Source organism: Misgurnus anguillicaudatus, chromosome 7, assembly GCF_027580225.2.
Source record: "Misgurnus anguillicaudatus chromosome 7, ASM2758022v2, whole genome shotgun sequence".
Classification (NCBI taxonomy): Eukaryota; Metazoa; Chordata; class Actinopteri; order Cypriniformes; family Cobitidae; genus Misgurnus; species Misgurnus anguillicaudatus.
Window position 1 is genome coordinate 35,245,415 of NC_073343.2, and position 19,816 is coordinate 35,265,230.

Here is a 19,816-nt window from a genome sequence, read left to right on the forward strand (position 1 = left end):
ATACTTTTTAGTAAGATTGTGATCTGTTTGATCGCAGCAGAAGGGTGGATTTCAGAAACTAAAATATCATAAAACTTTTGAAATACAACATTTCTATCATGTAACATTTATAAATGTATCCTTTTTTGTTTGCTGTCATTTGGTGCTGTACATTATATTACATGTATATTAATAATAATAATAATATACATAACATGTATATTAATCACAATCATCAAAAATCAAAGTAGTTTTAACAACCAGCATCTCTACAAATCTTAACTACCGGACATTAAGCCTCTTTATGACTTAAAATGCATGTGTTTGTGTATAATCTATATTTGTTTGTTTGTTTGTGGGCCAGAAGACTGAATGTTGAATTAAAAAATCAAAAATTAAGGGAAAGTTGTGTTATTTTATTGTCTCTCCAAGTAAAACACTTAGTACTGACCAAACTACCTGCTGTTTTTTACATAATAGTCAACACTGACATGTGATTCCATTTACAACACTAGTAATCCAGATTTGCTAATCTGTGGATCCAATTCAATTTTACTAAAAAATAAATAAATAAATAAAAAAATCAGGACAGAGATAGTTTACCTGATCCTCAGTAGCAACACATGGGATTACCAAATCTGGACCATCAACTTTTTGAATAACTGTCCCTATTACTGTACAGTATGTTAGGCTATCACACAGTTACTGTTTCAAAATATTTAGTTCTGGAAAAGTCCTGGAAATTATGATTTACCTGTTGTTGTGGCCTGTTGTCTTAAATGAAAAGATGAATTAAAGATGTAGCGTTTCAATATGAGTATTTTAGAAAGCTAACATGAGTTAACAGGTTAGTGAAGTGGGTCACGCGCTTAGCCGCTGTCAGTGTGTGGAGCAGATCGAGTAAACTTTACTACACATTTACCCATCACGTGTTTACCACAGAAACATTCTTACTGTTTAACAGTTGACGCTTGACTAATCCAGCAGGTTATATGCACGAGAGATGACGCCCTGACGTAGAGATGAGAGGAGTTCTGCTTTAAAACACAAAGTTTCTCCGTGCTCGAGCCGAGGAGGTCCACACCGCACAGTAGGAGGAGTCGCGCGCGCACCTTCAGTCTATGTGAAACGCGCGCGTTCAGATGGAGATGGACGCGCACCTGAGGATGAACTGCACGTGTCTGTGTCTGCAGGTACACATCATTTCTCAAATATTCGCTTCACTTCTTCTCTTCTCTGCTCTCTTCTCATCTGACTGTCACTAAATTACTGTGTTGTGTGAAACTTTTATCATTCACATCTTGCTTTATCACTCTGTCATGTTGGTTAGTTAATTTGTTGAAGTTTGTTTATAACATAACTGAGCATATTACACAGCGAATCAAACTCAAAGCAAACACACATCGTCAGTTTAACACACAAACCTGTCAAATCAACCTGTGTACCTAATTTAAGTTTAAAAGCAGAAAACACTTTGAGATTAATCGCGATTAATCGCATACAAAATAAACGTTTGTTTTTGCATAATATATGTATGTGCACTGTGTGTAATTTTTTTGTATATATAAATACACACACATGCATGCATGTTATGTATTTAAGAAACATTACATTGTAAATAGCTATATAATTTTTTAAGGCCTGTATGTGTATTTATAATATATACACAATAAATACACAAAACACACACACACACACACACACACACACACACACACACACACATTATGCAAAAACAAACCTGTATTTTGTATACGATGAATTGCAATTAATCTTTTGACAGCCCTACTGTGAGATCATCTTTATTAAAAAAATATTCAATATAAGTAAATTAAATCAATTCATGATGCATATATATTCTTTCTCTGTCTTGTTTTATAATGGGAAGTTAGTGATCAATTCAGAAATCTTTGAGAAAGAAAAATGTGTAAGTTTGAAATAAAAAGCTTTAAAATTGTTTAACACTTCAAATAAAATAGTTGAGATTATGCAAGAATATATAAAAAATACTGTAAATAAACATACACTTTATGTAGATGTAAAGAGCACATTACTGTTTTGTTATTATACTGGAAATCTTGAATAAGAATAAGCAGAGGTAGATTGTGTATCTGTATATGTTGAATCATTATTTCAACTCTTCTCATGGGTCTCCTGAGATATTAGATGTGTCTATAATGCCGTCTAAATTAAATCTTGAAACATCTCATCATTTAACACGTGCACAATATCAGCGTTTGATATCAAATCCTCTGTAACATAAGACCAGACTTTAATAAGAATTCCAAAGGGATTGTACACAAACGCTATGGATTAAACTTGTGGATGAATGACCTTTAATTCAGTGTTTTTCATTAAATTATAGTATGTTCCTCAATTCCAGAGATATCAAATGTCTATTCCATATCAACCACATAATGATATAGTGGAGAAAAAACTCCTTTGTATTTTTTCAGACAGTTGTTTTTATTATTTGTCTGTACATTTACAGGCATCTATATATTAAGCTGCATGTCAGACAAATGAGAATATTTATTTTGGTTACAGAGAAGTTAATGCTGCTGATGTCCATGTCATCGTTTCAGACATTATTTCTGTTTAAGGAATTAAAAAAGATTTAAAGTTGATCAAATGTTGATATATGATGAGATCTTATATGTAAGGTTTATATTTGAGGGCTACAGTAACACCCGAGTGAATCCTGTGATGATCAATAGGGATTGTGGGATTTTTTAGTATTGATTATGGAAACGTGAGCCGTTGAATAGAGCAGGGTGGGGTTTCCATCCGTCAGGACCGTGTAGAAGTCCAGGAGCTTCTGGTCTGTTCTGTCATTTGTCCACCAACACAACAAACAGTCTTAAAATCTCAAAGTGTACATTATATAAGAAGATTTATTTTTAAACGGCCCACAAGCTTCTCATTGTGTGTTTCTGTTCAATACGGCCACACTTGTCATGCTTGCAGTTTTGTGAGTCTGCTCAGATTGTTACACGCTTATAAAATGCAATACAGTAACACTGCGAGTGTGAAACAATATCTGCATTCCCTGCATTCTTCATGGCTTGATCAACACTGTTCACACACAGACGTCCATTTTCTGCTGCTTTACACCCTGATGGACTTACCACTTGAAACACTTCAGCTCTTCCTGTCAAATGTTCACACTGGACGCTTTTTAGTCCACTACAAAATTTTAAAGTAAATCTTTATTTTAGGGGAAAAGGGTTTAACTATACCTTAACCATAACATCAGGTCTGATTTGTAAAATTCACATTTTCCTTTTTTACATTTCTGCACATTAAAAGAAAGATTATTCATTTCAATCAACACACACAATAAATGTATTTAATTGAAGATATCTAACATCATAAAAAATTAAATTTAACATGCGTAAAATTACCAAAAACTGTTTGCTGACAGTAACTAAATTTAATAAAATTTAAAGATGGACTGGAATTATTATAAGATGCTTAGAGAAAAATGTTAACAAAGAAAACAATTAGAAAGATATTTCACACAATAAATAACTGAGCATATTTGTTTCAGGCTGTTAGGGTTAAAAAAAATCCTGATTAAATTAAAAAAAAATAATAATACCAAGATTTCTTCAAAAAATATCTTTATTATATATATATATATTTTTTTTTATAAAATAAGATTTCTTTAGTCTGTTTTAAAACCAGCTGTTGTGTGTGTGTGTGTGTGTGAGTCTATGTGTGTGTGGCAAAGTGTGCGATCGTCTGTGGGAGTATTTCAGCTTATCTTGTGTCAGCCCCGCCCCCACTCACATCCCCTCCCCCTCTCCAGCATAGCCCCACCCCCTCTGTGTGCCTAAACCACACCCATCCGAGGCAGCAGCCAACAGCAGCTGTTCCATATTCATCAAGTCCTCCAGTCTTAAAGAGCCCGACACTGAGCATGCAAACACTCATTTCTGCCTCTGCGCTGCTGGTAGCACGCTTGTCCTGCCGCCCTCTCTCTCTCCTCCTCTCTCTCTCCCCCTCTCTCTCTCTCTTTCCCCCCACTGTCAAACACGTGCACACACACACATGCACGCACACATGTGTACCTGAGCTGTCGGAGGGGCTTTCGCCGCAACTTTTCTGAAGGTGCGCGCTTGTGGTTTTTGGGGGAGAGGCGGGTGCCTGGCGTTCCTCTTTCCTTCTCTTTCTCCTGGAATGCTAAAACTGGGCTGATGGACATTTCCGAACTTTGCATCCCTGATCCTCTCAGCTATCATAACCAGTAGGTGCACCTTTCTCTTTTCACATCCTAACCTATTGTCTTTATTTCTTTTCTTTCAAACCTATTAAGATATAAAATATGCTTTCGTTGTGCTGTGCTAAACTTTTCCTGCTAGTTTAGAAATGAGATGCATTTTCTGCTGCATGGATTCGCTTGAACTTTTCAGCACAAGTTTCGTGTTTTTATTGTTGCAAGTTCATCAGAATGAGATTTAAAGCACAATTTTTGTTTGCGCTATTCTGCATGAAGCACGCGTCCTGTCAGCTGAACGCTCCTCGATAGAGCCGTTTACAGTGTTGTCTGTGTAAGCGTGTTTGTGTGTTTTGAAACAAGTTCTTAAGGTTTCTGGCTTCATGCGGGACAAAAGAGTTTGTTTATTAAACATGAACGTCTTTTGGAGACTGAAGTGACCCTCATCTGAAGGGGACGGGGGTCCCGGGGCCGTGTATGACACACTCTTAGTCCCAAATGAGATCTCAGCACACATTACCATAAATGAAAAAATTTTAAGTTTACAGAAGTTTTTCTTCTAATTTCAATGATTCTACAATTCATTGTGTAATGATGACGTTTGCATTAAAATAAAAAATAAATTGTAAACGTTTTATTGCAATTATAATTGCAATTATAAAATTGATCAGAGATAGTCATTTATTAAGGTGGTTTTGTTTGTTGTTTTTGTCTGAACACTTGCTTTAATTTCAAACAGTAAATCTTAAACATTAAAAGTTCATTTAGGTAAATAGTTAGGAAACATTTGGTGTGGCAGAGTTATGGACTGATATGATGTGTGATTGCTCCATTGATGGATTTATAATATGGATTATTTCCTTAACTATACTGTAACTAATGTGTAATGTTACACCAGTAATATCTGCAGAGATGTCCTGAAATGCACTAAAATACCATCATCAGTTACTTCTGTGGGACACACAGTGTGTGTGTGTGTGTTTGTGGTTTGTAGTAAATGTTTGATTTAAACATATAGACATTATAATGTGTTTTGTAGTTTTATGTTAAACAGGATTAGACGGGTTCAATACGGCTCAGCTCCTCTGACACCGGCATGCATGTATGTTCACAGTCTCAGTGTCCTGTAAAATTACTGCTCAAAATATTACACGGTTGTTCATGTTTCTATGTAGAGTAAGAAATTATTATTATTATTATTAAATTATTAGATTTGATCTGAATTGGTGATTTTATTTTTAAACTGTTACTTAACTCTAAAGCTTCACTCTTTATAGATATAAATGCAGTTTGCAGTTTAATGGCCTGTTGTTGTTTATGTTGACTTTAAATAATACAGGAAATCTAAACTGACAGATCTTCTGATTTATATATCTGTTATTTAAATAGCGGTTGCTATAATATATGATATACTGTCAGTTTTATTGTGCATATCTGTTAGTCTTTAACTGTAAATCTGTTCTTAATTATATTTAAAACAATTAAAAACAATATTTTGCATGCAAATTTCCTATGTGCACTTCTCCTGTTTATAGTAAAATTAAAGAGCAAAATATTTAACCTCACTTAGTTATTATGAAAGTATTTGGAGGAGTTTTTGTGGAGGCAGCTTTTTTTTGTTTTGTCTTTTATTTTCTCAAAATATATGAATGGAAGTGATTTAGGTGTGTGGATTTTATGAAGTAATTTGTAAAATGATGAGAATCAAGTCTAGTATGTGATGAACAGCAGTGGGTTTTTTTTCGGGCTGGTTTGTAATATGGCTGATGGGACTGTGTGTGTCTATCATGACCTCAGATGCTCCGCTGCTCAGACTTACGGCAACAGTAAATGTTTACCAGCAGCACGTTTATGTGATATTCTGCTGAAGTTTGTGCGTCTGATGTGCATTAATGTGTGTGTGTAAAGGCATTGAGAAATGCGGTGATACAGTGGGTCACGTTCCCTCCTCCTCCTCCTCACTGGGACATTCAATATGACCGGAAGCAAAGATTGACTAGACGTACAGTATTCCGTCTTCTCCCGGCTCCATTTATAGTTCTCGCTCACAGTTTTCGTCTTTATGGAGATGACAGGTCGATTGTGTTTTTATGCAGAAAACCTCTATAAGCACCCACGGACAAATTACATTTCCAAATTGTTTGACTTCATTACCGAGTTGGCGTACGGAGCGCGTGCGGCCCGTATCTTTGGCATTTCTTTGCCGCCGTTTTCCTCCTTCCGTTTTATCGTATTAGCTTGAGAAAAGAGCAGCTATGGGAATTGCATTAGTGTATCTTAAGTTAAAAGCTCGGCGCTCTTTGAGAAAGTGTCTCAGTGCTGCGGGCTTAATCAGATTTTTGCTGTCTGTGAAGAGATTCTATCGCGGGTAACCAAAGCGGCCGCCTCTGACACTATCCAGATGGGATCAGCTTACAGTAATTTGGTTTCAGAAAACATTACTCACACAGATCCATGGCTGTGGTCAGCCCACATATTCATGAGCTCTGAAGAGGGTTTCGGTTCTCAACGGTAGCCTTTCGATGACCGTCGCCAGCCGGCTGACCTTCGTGCCCAGAAGTTTTCGATTCTCTTTCAGAATGCTGCACATTTTTTAAAGCAAACAATTAACCTGGAGACCGCCGGGCCATCCGGAGCTTCTTTTCAATGAGCAATAAATACAGCACAGTGTCTTACAGTGTAAATGCTTTCACCTGCGGGACAAACTGGGCTGTTTTGAACGTGTTTAGTGCAGTGCTTGTCACAATGCTTTCCAGATGTGTGTTTATTACAAACACCATGGCTCCTCTGTGTGTGTGTGTGTGTGGTCATTGTTTGACATCAATTCATCTGCATTTAAACAACTTCATATCTAGAGAAATTATTAAAGACGTGTTAGTCTGAAAATAAGTCAGAAATAAAATAGATTTATTTTTTAGCAGAGTGTGCGTGAGTCTCAGTGTGTCTTGACCGTAGGGTCACTTTCAGCCATCTCACACCCCGCGGCAGCGACTAAACCGCCCAATGTCGCCCATCCGTCCCGCAATTCTCACTGAGGTAACCTTGGCCCCCGCGCTGCACCATGACAGCAGGTTTAAAAATAAACGGAGCTGTGTTAGCGTGCACCCCTTTGATGCAGACCGCATGAGGGGCCGGTGAAGGTGTGGTTAAGGCGAGACCCCCGATGATTTGATCAACTTATAGAAAACAAACTTAAACTGGGCTAAACTTTACATTCATGCCATCCAAAAGAAAAGTCTCACGTAATGCTGCATATGCAGTTCAATGCAAGCATGCATCTTGCACCGTTAGCTTGCCGTTCGCTCTTTATTTGCATGTGTGACAAACAGCGAGTAAAGGATCCTGATTTGCTCGATAATCAAATGTCGTGGGGGGGAAATGCTAAGTCTGCTAATTTACACTTTAGAGAAAGGGGAAGAAATAACGTCAGGCAGAATGTCGGCGGGGCGACACGCCGGCGTTTATCAGAGAATGGTATTGGTATTGAGCGGGCAGTCGTTTGAAGGTTATGTTTCTGAGCAGTAATTGAAATGCAAAATAACATTAGGATCGATGGTTAGCTCTGTTTATTTATGAAATCAATATTGAAACGGTCTGTCACCATTGCTGCTCTGATTCCAACTGACAGCCCAACTGTGTGTGCTTCATCCTCGGCATGTTCATTATCTTCACTGTGTGGAATAACAGGACAATGCCAGGAACTGGGTGGGATTTGGGAGGAGAAATGATGGCGTTTGTTTTTAGTTTACTTTGTTTACAGGTAAACACTATGACACACTGTTCGCAGACGCTGGGGGGGGGATTGTAAACCTGGTCATTATTTTGGCTGTTAACATTAACTTGGTTTGTAGTTAGATGTAGTAAACGTGTCACTTTATTGATTCATCTGCATGTTTAAAAGACACATATACATCTTCTACTACAGAAACTTTCCTAAAGATGAAGTGTTTCATTTCTGCATCACCAAACACAACCGAAAAAAAATCATTCAGTTTTTCAGGACACACTGCTTGTTTGCTATTGGTCAGACAGAATGACGTGCTGTGATACTATTGGTTGAGCCAGTGTTACTGTGTCAGGGTGACCAAAATGATCAAACCAACAAAATAGTCACATGAATGACTCTGCATATTAAACTGGATATTATTTGAACACATTCAAAATAAAACAATTCACCTTTAAAATATTTCGGACATTTATGTGAAACATTTAAACTGTTCATTTCAATAATTAATTTTAAAAGCCACATGTCAAAGAGTGACATCAAAATAGTTTAGTAAATAAATATTTTATTTAATTAAATTTTATATTGGTGCATATAATTAAAAAGGATTCAATAATTCTAACTATCATGTAATGAAAAGCATGTCTTGTTTAAATCACAGCAGTTTAACTGAGATGAGTGCTGGTTATAATCTAATATAATTATACTATAATAGTAATCACATTTATTTTGTTGTCCGGTTGAGGTTATTTCAAGAAGTATAGCCTGAGTCTGCAGGTCTGTTTTTGCTTCGATATGTTTATATGTTTGACAATAGGAGGTGTGGTTTCTGTTTTTATTATAATGAGGAAGATTAACACACGCACACACACACTGTCTACTGTACACACATTATAATGATGTCATGAAGTTTCTGTGTTTACTGTAACAATTTGAAGAATATTATAAAGATTGTTATGTATACACATAGAATAAAATCTTTATTATTATTGTACACAGAACATCGAAATTGGGTGCAAACCTAAGGCACACTACAAACACTTAACAAAAATTCAGCAATATAAGACATATTACACATTGACAGACATTCACATGTACTGTATTGCACAATGCACATCATGATTTTGTAAAGTTTTGCATATAAAAATTTCTTGTCCAGCATTGCACATTATGATTTTATGAAGTATTGCATACTGAATTGTTTAGTCCAGCATTGCACATCATGATTTTGTAAAGTTTTGCATATAAAAATTTCTTGTCCAGCATTGCACATTATGATTTAATGAAGTATTGCATACTGAATTGTTTAGTTCAGTATTGCACATCATGATTTTGGAAAGTATTGCACACCGATTGTTTAGTTCAGCATTGCACATTGTGAATGGTTTAGAAAAGTACTGTATTGCACATTGATTTGTAAAGTAGTAATAGACATTATAAATGTCCTGTATATTTTAACTACACAACATCACATACTCATTAGACTCTCTGTCTTACATTAGGAACATATTTGATTTGGCAGCTAATTATTTAGTGGAAAAATGAAGAATATGCATTATTTCTAGTGTAAAGTGGGAAAGAAGGGGAACGATTTAAAAAAAAGCATCCCAAGTGTGTTCCACACGAGCAATGAACTACTTTTTCATATGATGAACTGTTCAATTCAAGAGGGAGCGTCACCGCTGGGCTTACACACTTTTACATATTAACTCTTTCATAACCAGACGCTTGGATTATCATCACATACAGTGTTGAGAAACCATACTTTAAAAGGTTTAGGCCGGTTTCACAGACAAGGCTTAGCTAAAGCTTTAGTTAAAATAAGACATATAAATATTTTTTGTAACATGTCTTAAAAAATATCTTAATGGAGTGTATCACAGATAAATCAATGGCATTGTCATTTTTTCAATTGAGACATGCGTGTTTTAGTCTAGCACTAGCCTTAAGCCTTATCTGTGAAACCGAGGTTAAATATAGTCAAGCATTTTGAAAGAATCATTATTTTCAGTACAAATTAGTAACAAGAAGTAGCAGACATATAGTTTATATAGCAGCTTGAATGCTATAACAGTTGCTGTAGTTGTTAAATGGTGTCATTGTTGAGTGAATTATAAGAGTTTTCTATAAGATTGTTTATATGTGAGGACCCATAGCTCTGTTCAGGACGGTTAGTGTCCTCGTCCTCCTCCTCCCCCCTACATCCTGAACTCAGGAAGGGCGCGCTGTGGATCGATAGATGCGATCTGTTTCTGGACCTGCAGCAGGACGTGGTGTGCTAAGGGTTGCTGTTGTTGTCGTGACTGATCTCATAGTTTTATAAAGCCTGCGGTGATGATGCAGGGCAGACGGGCTAAATTTAATCCTCAGTCAGGAGTTTAATCGCGGGACAGAGTCGGTTCAGTCCCCCTCCCTGCAGTTACCAGCGAGTGCCTTCGCTCCACGTCGAATATTGATCTGTCTCTTTCACCTGCTTTTCTTTCCTCATTTTTCTTTCTTCATCTGAGAAAGTTTCTCACAGCGTCTCATCACTAAGAGTAAAAGCAGCTCAATGTTAAAGATTACTGACACAGATTTACACTAGTCCTGTATTTCTGATGAAATCACAATCTTTCTAAAACATTTTGGGGCAGTTTCCCGGACAGGGATTAGACTAGTCCTAGACTAATACATTTTTAAGAGCTGTCCAAACTGAAAACAACTTGCACTTACATATCTTAAAATACATCAGTGCCCTTTGTTTTACCTCAAAATGCACACATGTAATGTTTTTAGTAAGGCATGTTTGTTAAAACTAGTTATATTTCCTCATTAAACTAAGGCCTAGTCCTGGATTAAGCTAATCCCTGTCCAGGAAACCGCCCCATTGTGACTGGATATGAAATACACCTGACACTATTTAAAATATAATTTTACTAGCTCTCATATAATAATTGTGCTTATAAATTTTGATTAAAAAAGATTAACTAGTGAATGCAGATGTTTTAAATAGTGAAAATCTTAAAAGCTATACATTCATAAACACACTTCAGGAAGATAATCTCAACGTTATGAATTTGAAATAACAAAGTGAAAAAAAAAAACAATAGTGAAGTAATGAAGACTTTATTGTGTGATAACAGGGCATTGGGTCCGGTCTGTCATCTTTTTCTCTCATACGCTCTCTCAGTTCATCTCTTATTGGCTGAATTCCACCTACATCATAAATCCACGTCAAATTCATCCTTCACTTTTTAACATAGTGCGCGTCTTCACCTCTCCTCTGCTCTCTGTTTATCTCAACGCTAATAAATGAGGACTGAACTGTGGTGTGGAGATTAAAAGGGCTCCCGGGAGGGTGAGCGAGTGCTACTTACCCCTGATTCCTGGCTTCACACACATAAAACAGCCTCCGGGGTCGCCCGTCGCCCCATATTCCCATGATAGCTGTTAACCCGAGGCCCTTTTTGGACAGGCGTTTCCATGTGGACACTCGCCTGAAGCCTGTCTTCTTTCTAAGTGAACCTCATTTCATTTGCATTGGTGAAATAGTGCTTTACTCTAAAACACTGTGGTGTGCAACATACAAACTACTCATTAATAAACCCCAGCAACAAATACTACGAATGGAAAATAATGCACATTCATTTTTTTTAAAATAATGATTTATCAGGAAATGCTGAACAGAGCAAAGCATGCAGTGCTGTTAGAATAAAGCGGTGTTTTTTTATGAACTTGACGTACAGGACTGACACGGTGTGACCGAACCGCTGGGCTCTCTAACAGGCCGCCCGACTGTGACCCGTGAGAGTCGAGGAACACAAGAGCATGTCAGCAGTTAATTGAGTTCCTTCTCTGCTGTCTGTTCCTTTATCAGACCATCAGCTGCTCTCCACCATCTCTCCCCTCCAACCCACCGGGTCATCTGATTCTGACCCTGTCTCTAACATACATCTTATATCACAGGATGAGTTACTTATAGTTTTTATATTTCTCACAATTTACATGCATTGCAGGAAATTCAACAAAATGTTTTCAGAATTTAAAACCTGAATTGAATGCCAAACAAAGAAAAAAATCTGTAATTAATGACAGACTTGATTTTAGTGTTAAAAGAGCATCAGGATCTGAGTTACAAACAATAAATGCGCAATGTAAGATACACAATTTAATCCAGACTCTAAATTTTTATTTGGAAGATGCACATTTTAAAATAGCTACATAATGCGTTTGTTAAATGGTATTCACTCTTGAAAATAAAGGCAAGATTCGTAACGGCGATACCACAGAAGGACCATTTTTGGTAGAACCATTCACTCATTAAAGGAATATTTCAATTTCATAAAAAATCCTGATAATTTACTCATCCTCATGTCACCCAAGAAATTAATTTTTTTTGTTTGTTCAGTCAAAAAAACCAAAAAAATTTTTTTTTTGCTGAAAACATTCTAGGACAATGCAGCTTCAAGGGCTCTAAACAATCCCAACCAAGACATAAGGGTCGTGTCTAGTGAAACCATCGTAATTTTCACCTAAAAAAAGGACTTTTGGCCATGACTTCTCGTCTTGCATTGGAGGTGCGGTGCACAAGCGTGACCTTGCGAATTACGTGATCATGTTGAAATGTCATGCATGAACAACTATCACTTCAGTGTTTACAAGTGTGGAGAAAGAGGAGTGTTCAGAGGTTTTTGTATGTGGAATGATACGTCTTTATGTCAGTTTAAGTTTATTGTTTAAAATGGTCCAAGTGTGCGTTTCACATAACACGTGACCTTTGGACGTGATGGCGTAGTGCGTGGGGTCATGCTGACACATTACACAGCTAGTGCAAGATAAGAAGTTGTGGTTAAAAAGTACTTTTTTTGTAAAAAAATAAGACTCAGTTTCTGTAGGGATCGTTTAGAGTCCTTTGAAACGGTGTTGAAACTGTTGAGGTCCAATAAAGTCCACTATATGGAGAAAAATCCTAAAAGCTTAATTTCTTCTCAACTTAGCGAAGAAAGATATAAATATCTTGGGTGACATGGGGGTGAGTAAATTATCAGGATTGTTTTATCAAGGTGGAGAAATCCTTTAATCTAAAGAACCTTTATTCACTACAAACAACAGAAGCTCTTCAGATGTTTAATGTTGTTTATGGAACCATTCAGCCAAAAATGGTTCTTCTGTGCCATGGCATCTTATTAATGTGAAGGGTTGCAGTTTGGCTTTGCAGCCATAAACCAGTGTAGTTTTTGTATTACACCTTTAAATAACAATTTCTGTTTTCTGTCTAAACAAGGAAAGACAAGTCATAATCAGGTTTTAAAATAGTCATTTTTGGTTGTAAAGTCTTGTTTTGGTGCTGCAAAAAGACACCTCACCTTCAAAGTCTGCTGTCTCTGATACCTACCCTACCAAGCAATCTTATTAGGGAACATCCTTACAGAAATATAGAAAGAGACTCAACTCAATGTTGCTATGCTAGTAGAGTATTTATAATATTTGAGAGAGTAAACAAACTGTTGCATGGATGTACCTGCCCGGGCCAATAACAGCAGTTTGTTAAATATCAGAGACTGAAGAGAAGGCCGACGGTTCAGGATAACTCAGTCTAGAGCTGCAATCATATTACAGCATCTGAAATTCTGTTAGTATGAGCGACTGCAATCAGATTACAGCCAAACCGAACATGATGCTTTGTGGGCACCACTCAGGATGAATTTCAATGGGGGCACCGTGAACAAAAGCAGGCGGTGAGAGAGATCAGCGGGACGAGAGAAGGGTTCTTGCCCCCGTCTGACACAGCGACAGGAGACCACACACCACCTAAAAGCATTTCATTAAAACTATTACACATTCAGTGCAGTGACCAAACATATATTAAAGTCGCCATTAAAATGAAAAACTTTTTTATGAAATATTGTAGTGTTATTAATTATTTATCTGCGCACTTCATTATTATTTTAATTCATGTGCCCTCATAATTTTTAATCAAAAACGTTAACCTCCTTCCCTCGTGAAAACAAACTTTTTTCCTGTCACGAGGAACGGCGAGAGGGCGGGGCTATCGGAGACTTGTTTCTGCCCGGGGAAAAATTGTGTCGATTATCAACACGGCCCAATCAGTTCTCAATGGATGAAATCAAATCCCACCCTACATTTTTTCTCGTTCCAGAAGCCGTTTTACTCGTATATGCATCACCATACAGAAAAGAAGACCATTGTTACTTCCGTTTCTTTAATATAAACATTTATGGCTGTCAGATATATATTGTGGACCCTGACGATGAGTAAATGATTAACTTATGATCTTTAGTTCACATTTATCTCAATCTCAAATCTATGAGTATCAGTTGAAATTGGTTTGATGTACTATAAGGTTTGTGAGAGTTAATGCACCTTCTGAACTGTTTTAGTAAGCAAGTTTAAGTATAAATAAAACATTATTTTTGTCTGTTGTTTTGTAAAGAAAATAATCAATAAGGAATCAGAAAGGTTTAGTGAAATCTGTAAAGCTATAAGATTTCAATGCCTACTATCTGTGTAATTTATCTGTTTTTTTTTTTTCATTTCTATTTTACATTTTGTTTCAAACAATTAAAAAACAAGATAATCAAGGTAAAGCAAGTATTGTGTGATTAAAATGTAAAATGTGTGGTGCTGGACCAATGTGTTTGCAAGGTACTTTGAAGGCACCACACACAGCTTTTACACATGTAGCCTATTGAAATACTTCCTTAATAAAAAGGTTAAATATAGATGCTTGTTTTCAAAATCACAGAGTAATCGTGTTCAATAATTGTGATTATTTACACAAATAATCGTGATAAAAAAAGATTATGAGTTTTACTAAAATAATCGTGGTTTTGAGTAAATAAATAAATAAACCAACCAACCGTGATTATGAGTTTTATCAAAATAACCGCGACTATGAGTAAAAAAATTATAATTGTGATTATGAGTTTAACCAAAATAATCGTGATTATGAGTAAAATAATAATAATAATAATAACAATGTGATTATAAGTTTTAACAAAATAATTGCAGTTATGAGAGAAAAATGAGTTTAACCAAAATAAGCGTGATTTTGCTCATAATCGAGCAGCCCTAATGCCTACTCATGTTTATGACAAATCCTTTTATCACTACAATGAAGCGTTTATCAGAAAGGTTCTTCAGATGTTAAAGGTTTAGCCTAAAATGGTTGTTAGTCTATGGGATTGTGAATCACCTTTATTTTTAAGCGTGTATGTGTTGTCACATGAACAGTAAGGATCAGACAGCAGTGAAATGTTTCATTGTGATTTTGCTGAGCACATGTTTTATATATGAACACAGAGACCCTTCAGACATTTATGCAATTATTCTAAGTGTCACCTTCACTATGACCTTTGACTCGGGGGTTAAGCTCCTCTTAAAGTTTAGAAACGGAGGCTAAATGGAATTGCCCTGAATGCTTATGTTTTTAATATATAGCTTTTAATAAATAAAAAGGTGCATATGCGTTTAATCAGATGCAGCAGAGTTCACTCAGACAATAATTGAATTGAGCACAATATATATAATGTACGACAGTGTTTATCATCATGTATGCAAAAACTAAAGCATATACTGTACTAGCTCATCTGTCAATGGCAGGTGAATAATGAAAGTATACAGGGCTTGTGTTTTTACTTGCATATGTAAAAGCCCCCCTATATGTGTCTGATAATATCTGACTGATCTCACGATGGATCTTCTCAAGGCTTTATTTCGTAGGGTCAGTGTTTTTTTTTTAAGATGGGCAGGTTTTCATTATTTATTTTATCAGTTAACCTTTATATGAATTTCCAGAGGTTGTGGCACACGGTGCAGTGTTGAATATATATGACACAAGAGGAAGGAAATACTGCAAAAAGATTTAATTTGACACGTTGACCCAATCTCAGCGGGCACAGGCCTACAGGGTGAGGAAAATAAAGTTGACCTTCGACCCCTGGACTTGAACCCTGGGTTAACCACACTTACAATTAAATCAGTCAAAGAGAGAGAGAGAGAGAGAGAGGTTGTCTGAAGGAAATCTGCAGACTCTCTGTGCATCTGTCTGTCTGTCCAAAAACTGACATAAAATCTGAATTCATCTTATTAATTTCTTCTTAAATGTTTTTAAGTCATACTTTTAACTATTCACTCATTTTAAATATTGCAGTGTGTGTAAATATTTAGGTGTGACTACAGTCCAGTATATTCACTATATAAGAAATCATTTTCTTATAAAAGCACTCAGTCCGCTTCTTTCTTGGATATGCAAAGATGCCTGAGCGCTGTGCCAAAGATTTAAATGCAGTGGTGACATAAATGTGCTGTTCGCTCCTCACTCGTCCCCGCTTCAGTCGCAGCTGAGTCTTTGTGAAGGGTGGTGCTGATATCAGGGGAGGCTGAATGTATTGATTCATAGGGACATCACTTCACGTATAGAGACATATGTAAATATTTCTATAATGACTGTCACTATGTAATAAGAATATTTCAAAGACATCAGTGCCAAATCATTTTATGTTCACATATTATAGGTGGATTTTCTATATACAGTAGTACATTTATAAAGTGTATGCATGCATTATCTTCACAGTATAACCCCATATGCTACAAAAGTGAGTGGAGGAGTGGGTGATGGTGGTCTTTTAGCTGTAGATGAGTGTGATGTCATATTGAATTTTAGCTGTGTTGTATAAATCTGTAAACTGGGACTCACTGGGCCCTCCAGCGATGGGTGTTGTTAGATTACTGGTGTAAAGTGTCTCTGCTTTCATTTCAGGTTGGCTGATGTGTGAACTGATGAAATGTCCTATAATCTCTTTATCCAACTCTCTTTCTATGCATGTTAAGGACCTTTTACCCTTTTTCTTTTCAATATGTGTCAAATCGTTGTAAAAATTCCTTATTTATTGTATTGTGCTTGTTACTGTCATTGCACCAGCACATTAAGACAAATTTCTTGTACATGCAACCCACAGTAGTTGGCAATAAAGATGAACTTGAATCAGGGATTTGAGATTTAAGAGCTACATAATCATCAGTAACAAAACTACTTAAACTTTGGACTATAGCTCGAGTTGTATGGACTACAGTGATGCTTTTGGTTGTTTTTGGAGATTAGCGATGTACTTTAAATCACCAACTTTCATTTAAAGTCTGCGTAAAGTTTCATATTAAATGTGTTCTCGGTTTGTCACATCACAGGAAAATGTGTTAGTAATCACCCAGACAAATTTGAATGATTAAAAAATGCCAAGTAAATAAAATAAGTTATCAAAATTTAGATATAAAGGCAGGATTCTCTGCTCTCATGCTGGGGGCGTGTCCTCTGTTGGGACTGAAGCCACACCCACTTGTGGGAAAGCTGCTGTATCTCTCAATTTTAAAATACTGCTACAACCTGAATGGGTCCTTGTGATTGTATTAGGGGCGGGGTTATGCTCGGTGGCTCCAGTTTTAGCCCCGCCCAAATAATCCTGAACACAGAAATGTGGAAAAACTGTAAAATATATAATGTCTGCACTGCAGAAACAATTCTCTGAGAAACCGCAGCTAAAGGGGTAAAATGTTTCATTTTTAAGTTTCATACACATTCACATCAAAAAATCCACTAACATCAGTTGAGTACTTGTGTTTGATCTTCAGTCTCTCTCTTTCTCTCTGTATGTTTTACAGGCTGCTCAACAGGATGGCCGTTGAAGAGCGGCACATGCCCTCCAGCTGCGGCTCTTATATAAAGACAGAACCGTCCAGTCCATCGTCTCTGGTCGATACAGCCAGTCATCCCAGTCCAGGAGCTCATTCTGACGCCAGCGGAGGCTACGGCAGCACCATTAACAGCCACTCGAACGGCCTCGACTCGCCGCCCATGTTCACGGCGGGCGGAGCGCTGGGCGGGGCGGGAAGCGCCTGCCGAAAACGATACGAGGACTGTTCCAGCACTCTGCTTGATGACCCCGGGTCCATTAAATGCGAGTACATGCTCAACTCTATCCCTAAACGTCTGTGCCTGGTGTGTGGAGACATCGCGTCGGGGTATCACTATGGTGTGGCCTCTTGTGAGGCCTGCAAGGCTTTCTTCAAAAGAACAATACAAGGTATTTAGTACATCGGTTTAGACACAGCAAGAATCATTTTCTATGGCTAAAAGTTATGTTTAGAGATTTAAAACACCCATAACCAACTAAAGCAGTAAGTTCGGGCAAGTGTTTGGTGTTATAAAATAAATCTCTAGTCCATATTTGGCATGATAGACTGAATAGAGGATGTGAATATTGACATCATCAGCTTGGTGAGTTATAGTGTGGCGCCAGCAGTGACATGAAGGTAATCAATCCTTTTGATCGGCCTGTATGAGAGCTATACGATAAGATGACCACACTGACCAGAAGCCTTGAATAGCTGTTATTATATCATTGTGGTATTTTCACTACTGTACAGAAAGAGTTTGATGCTGGAATAGACAAAGCTTTTTATTAAAGACATTATAACAACTTTATAGCAATGTGCACCAGACGACTTTGTTCAATTTATTTACCAGAAATAGATTCTGTTACAAAAACAAACCAGTTTGGATTTCTTTTAAAAAACAACATAAAAACAGAGGTAAATATAAACAGACGTGATCAGAATGTGTATCTATCCAAAGAAAATAAGTAATGAGTATTTCACAAATATATCTCAAAACAACGAAAAATATGCAATATGTCTCAAACTCAACTGAATAACATTAAGTTCTTCCTCAAAAGCACTCAGTCTATCAACCGGGTCCAGATGGATCCTTGCTTCCTAAAGTAAAGTGTATGATCAGCCAATCAGATTAGAGCTTGCCAGATTGAGAAAGGGCTTTTGAGTTTTGGATGCAATATATTACAGTATTACTGTCAGCTGTTTACCAGTAACTTACTGTAGATTTATCTTATTTACTGGCAACAGTTTGTTTAAAGTTAAATCAACATTAACAAGTCTTTATCTTTACAAAATAAACCAAAATCATGCAAAGCATTCTGGGAAAGGTTAATTAGGATTTCTGGTTTCCAGAATGCTTTGCATGAATGGTTTGCATCTTATTGGTATCAGTAGATATAAGTAATCGAATCTCAGCGCATCCCTAGTTTTATTGATAGCTCTGTAAATTATTATACGTAAAATTCAGACTTAGGAGCAAGTGTATGTGCATGTCATTTAAGTTAAAATCTGTTTATTATTATTGAATGGATCTAGCAAATAAAAATACTTGCATGAATTAAAGGTGCCGTAGAAAGTAAAACCGTATTTATAGGCATAGATGAATAATAAAAGTTGTGTATCATGAGCCTCAAACACAATTGTTTTCTCCTTCTTATGAAAACCTCCTGCATGCAAAAGACCTCTGGAAAACAAACCAATCTCAACATAACACCAACTGTGACGTTACAGTCTAGCAGTACACCCCAACTTTAAATTAATTACAATGTTGTTGCAATGCTAAAAACAAAGTTGTGACTGCCGAGTTAGTGTTATATGTTAGTTAATGCTATATGCTAGCGTTTAGGCTGAAGTTGACGTTACAGTTATGTTTTGCAGGTCCATACTGAAAAAAAACACAAACTTGCCACTCAAAAAACGTCCATTAACAATCTCCAAACTATTGATTATTACTCGAAATCTGATACAGACTCAAACATAAGATCTGTTTACACACACACAGAGCTACTGAAGGAGAAACAGCCAATCAGATCAGAGATCAACATTATTATTCATGACCCTTTCAAATAAGATAATAATAGACAATTTCATTCTAAAGGCAAATCCTAGGGTTGTAAATGGACATGAAAAACTGACTCATTTTTGCACTTAATAAAGCCACAGACCTTCTATGTAGATATCAGAAAACAATTATTACAATGCATTCTTTGGCACCTTTAAATAAT

At 36.6% G+C, this 19,816-nt stretch overlaps 1 protein-coding gene across 2 annotated transcripts in view; it reads left to right on the forward strand.

Moving 5' to 3' along the window:
- Positions 1-884: 884 nt before the first annotated feature.
- Positions 885-19,816, forward strand: part of esrrb (estrogen-related receptor beta) — a 53,372-nt gene continuing 34,440 nt past the window's right edge. The window contains exons 1-2 of one of the 2 annotated variants that reach the window (XM_055172805.2): positions 885-1,172; positions 17,580-18,001. In XM_055172805.2, coding sequence (XP_055028780.1) covers positions 17,593-18,001 — 409 coding nt within the window. In that variant the 5' untranslated portion in view covers positions 885-1,172; positions 17,580-17,592. Of the gene's footprint in view, positions 1,173-3,858; positions 4,229-17,579; positions 18,002-19,816 lie in introns of those variants that run through there. The other variant, XM_055172804.2, reaches the window with a different exon arrangement.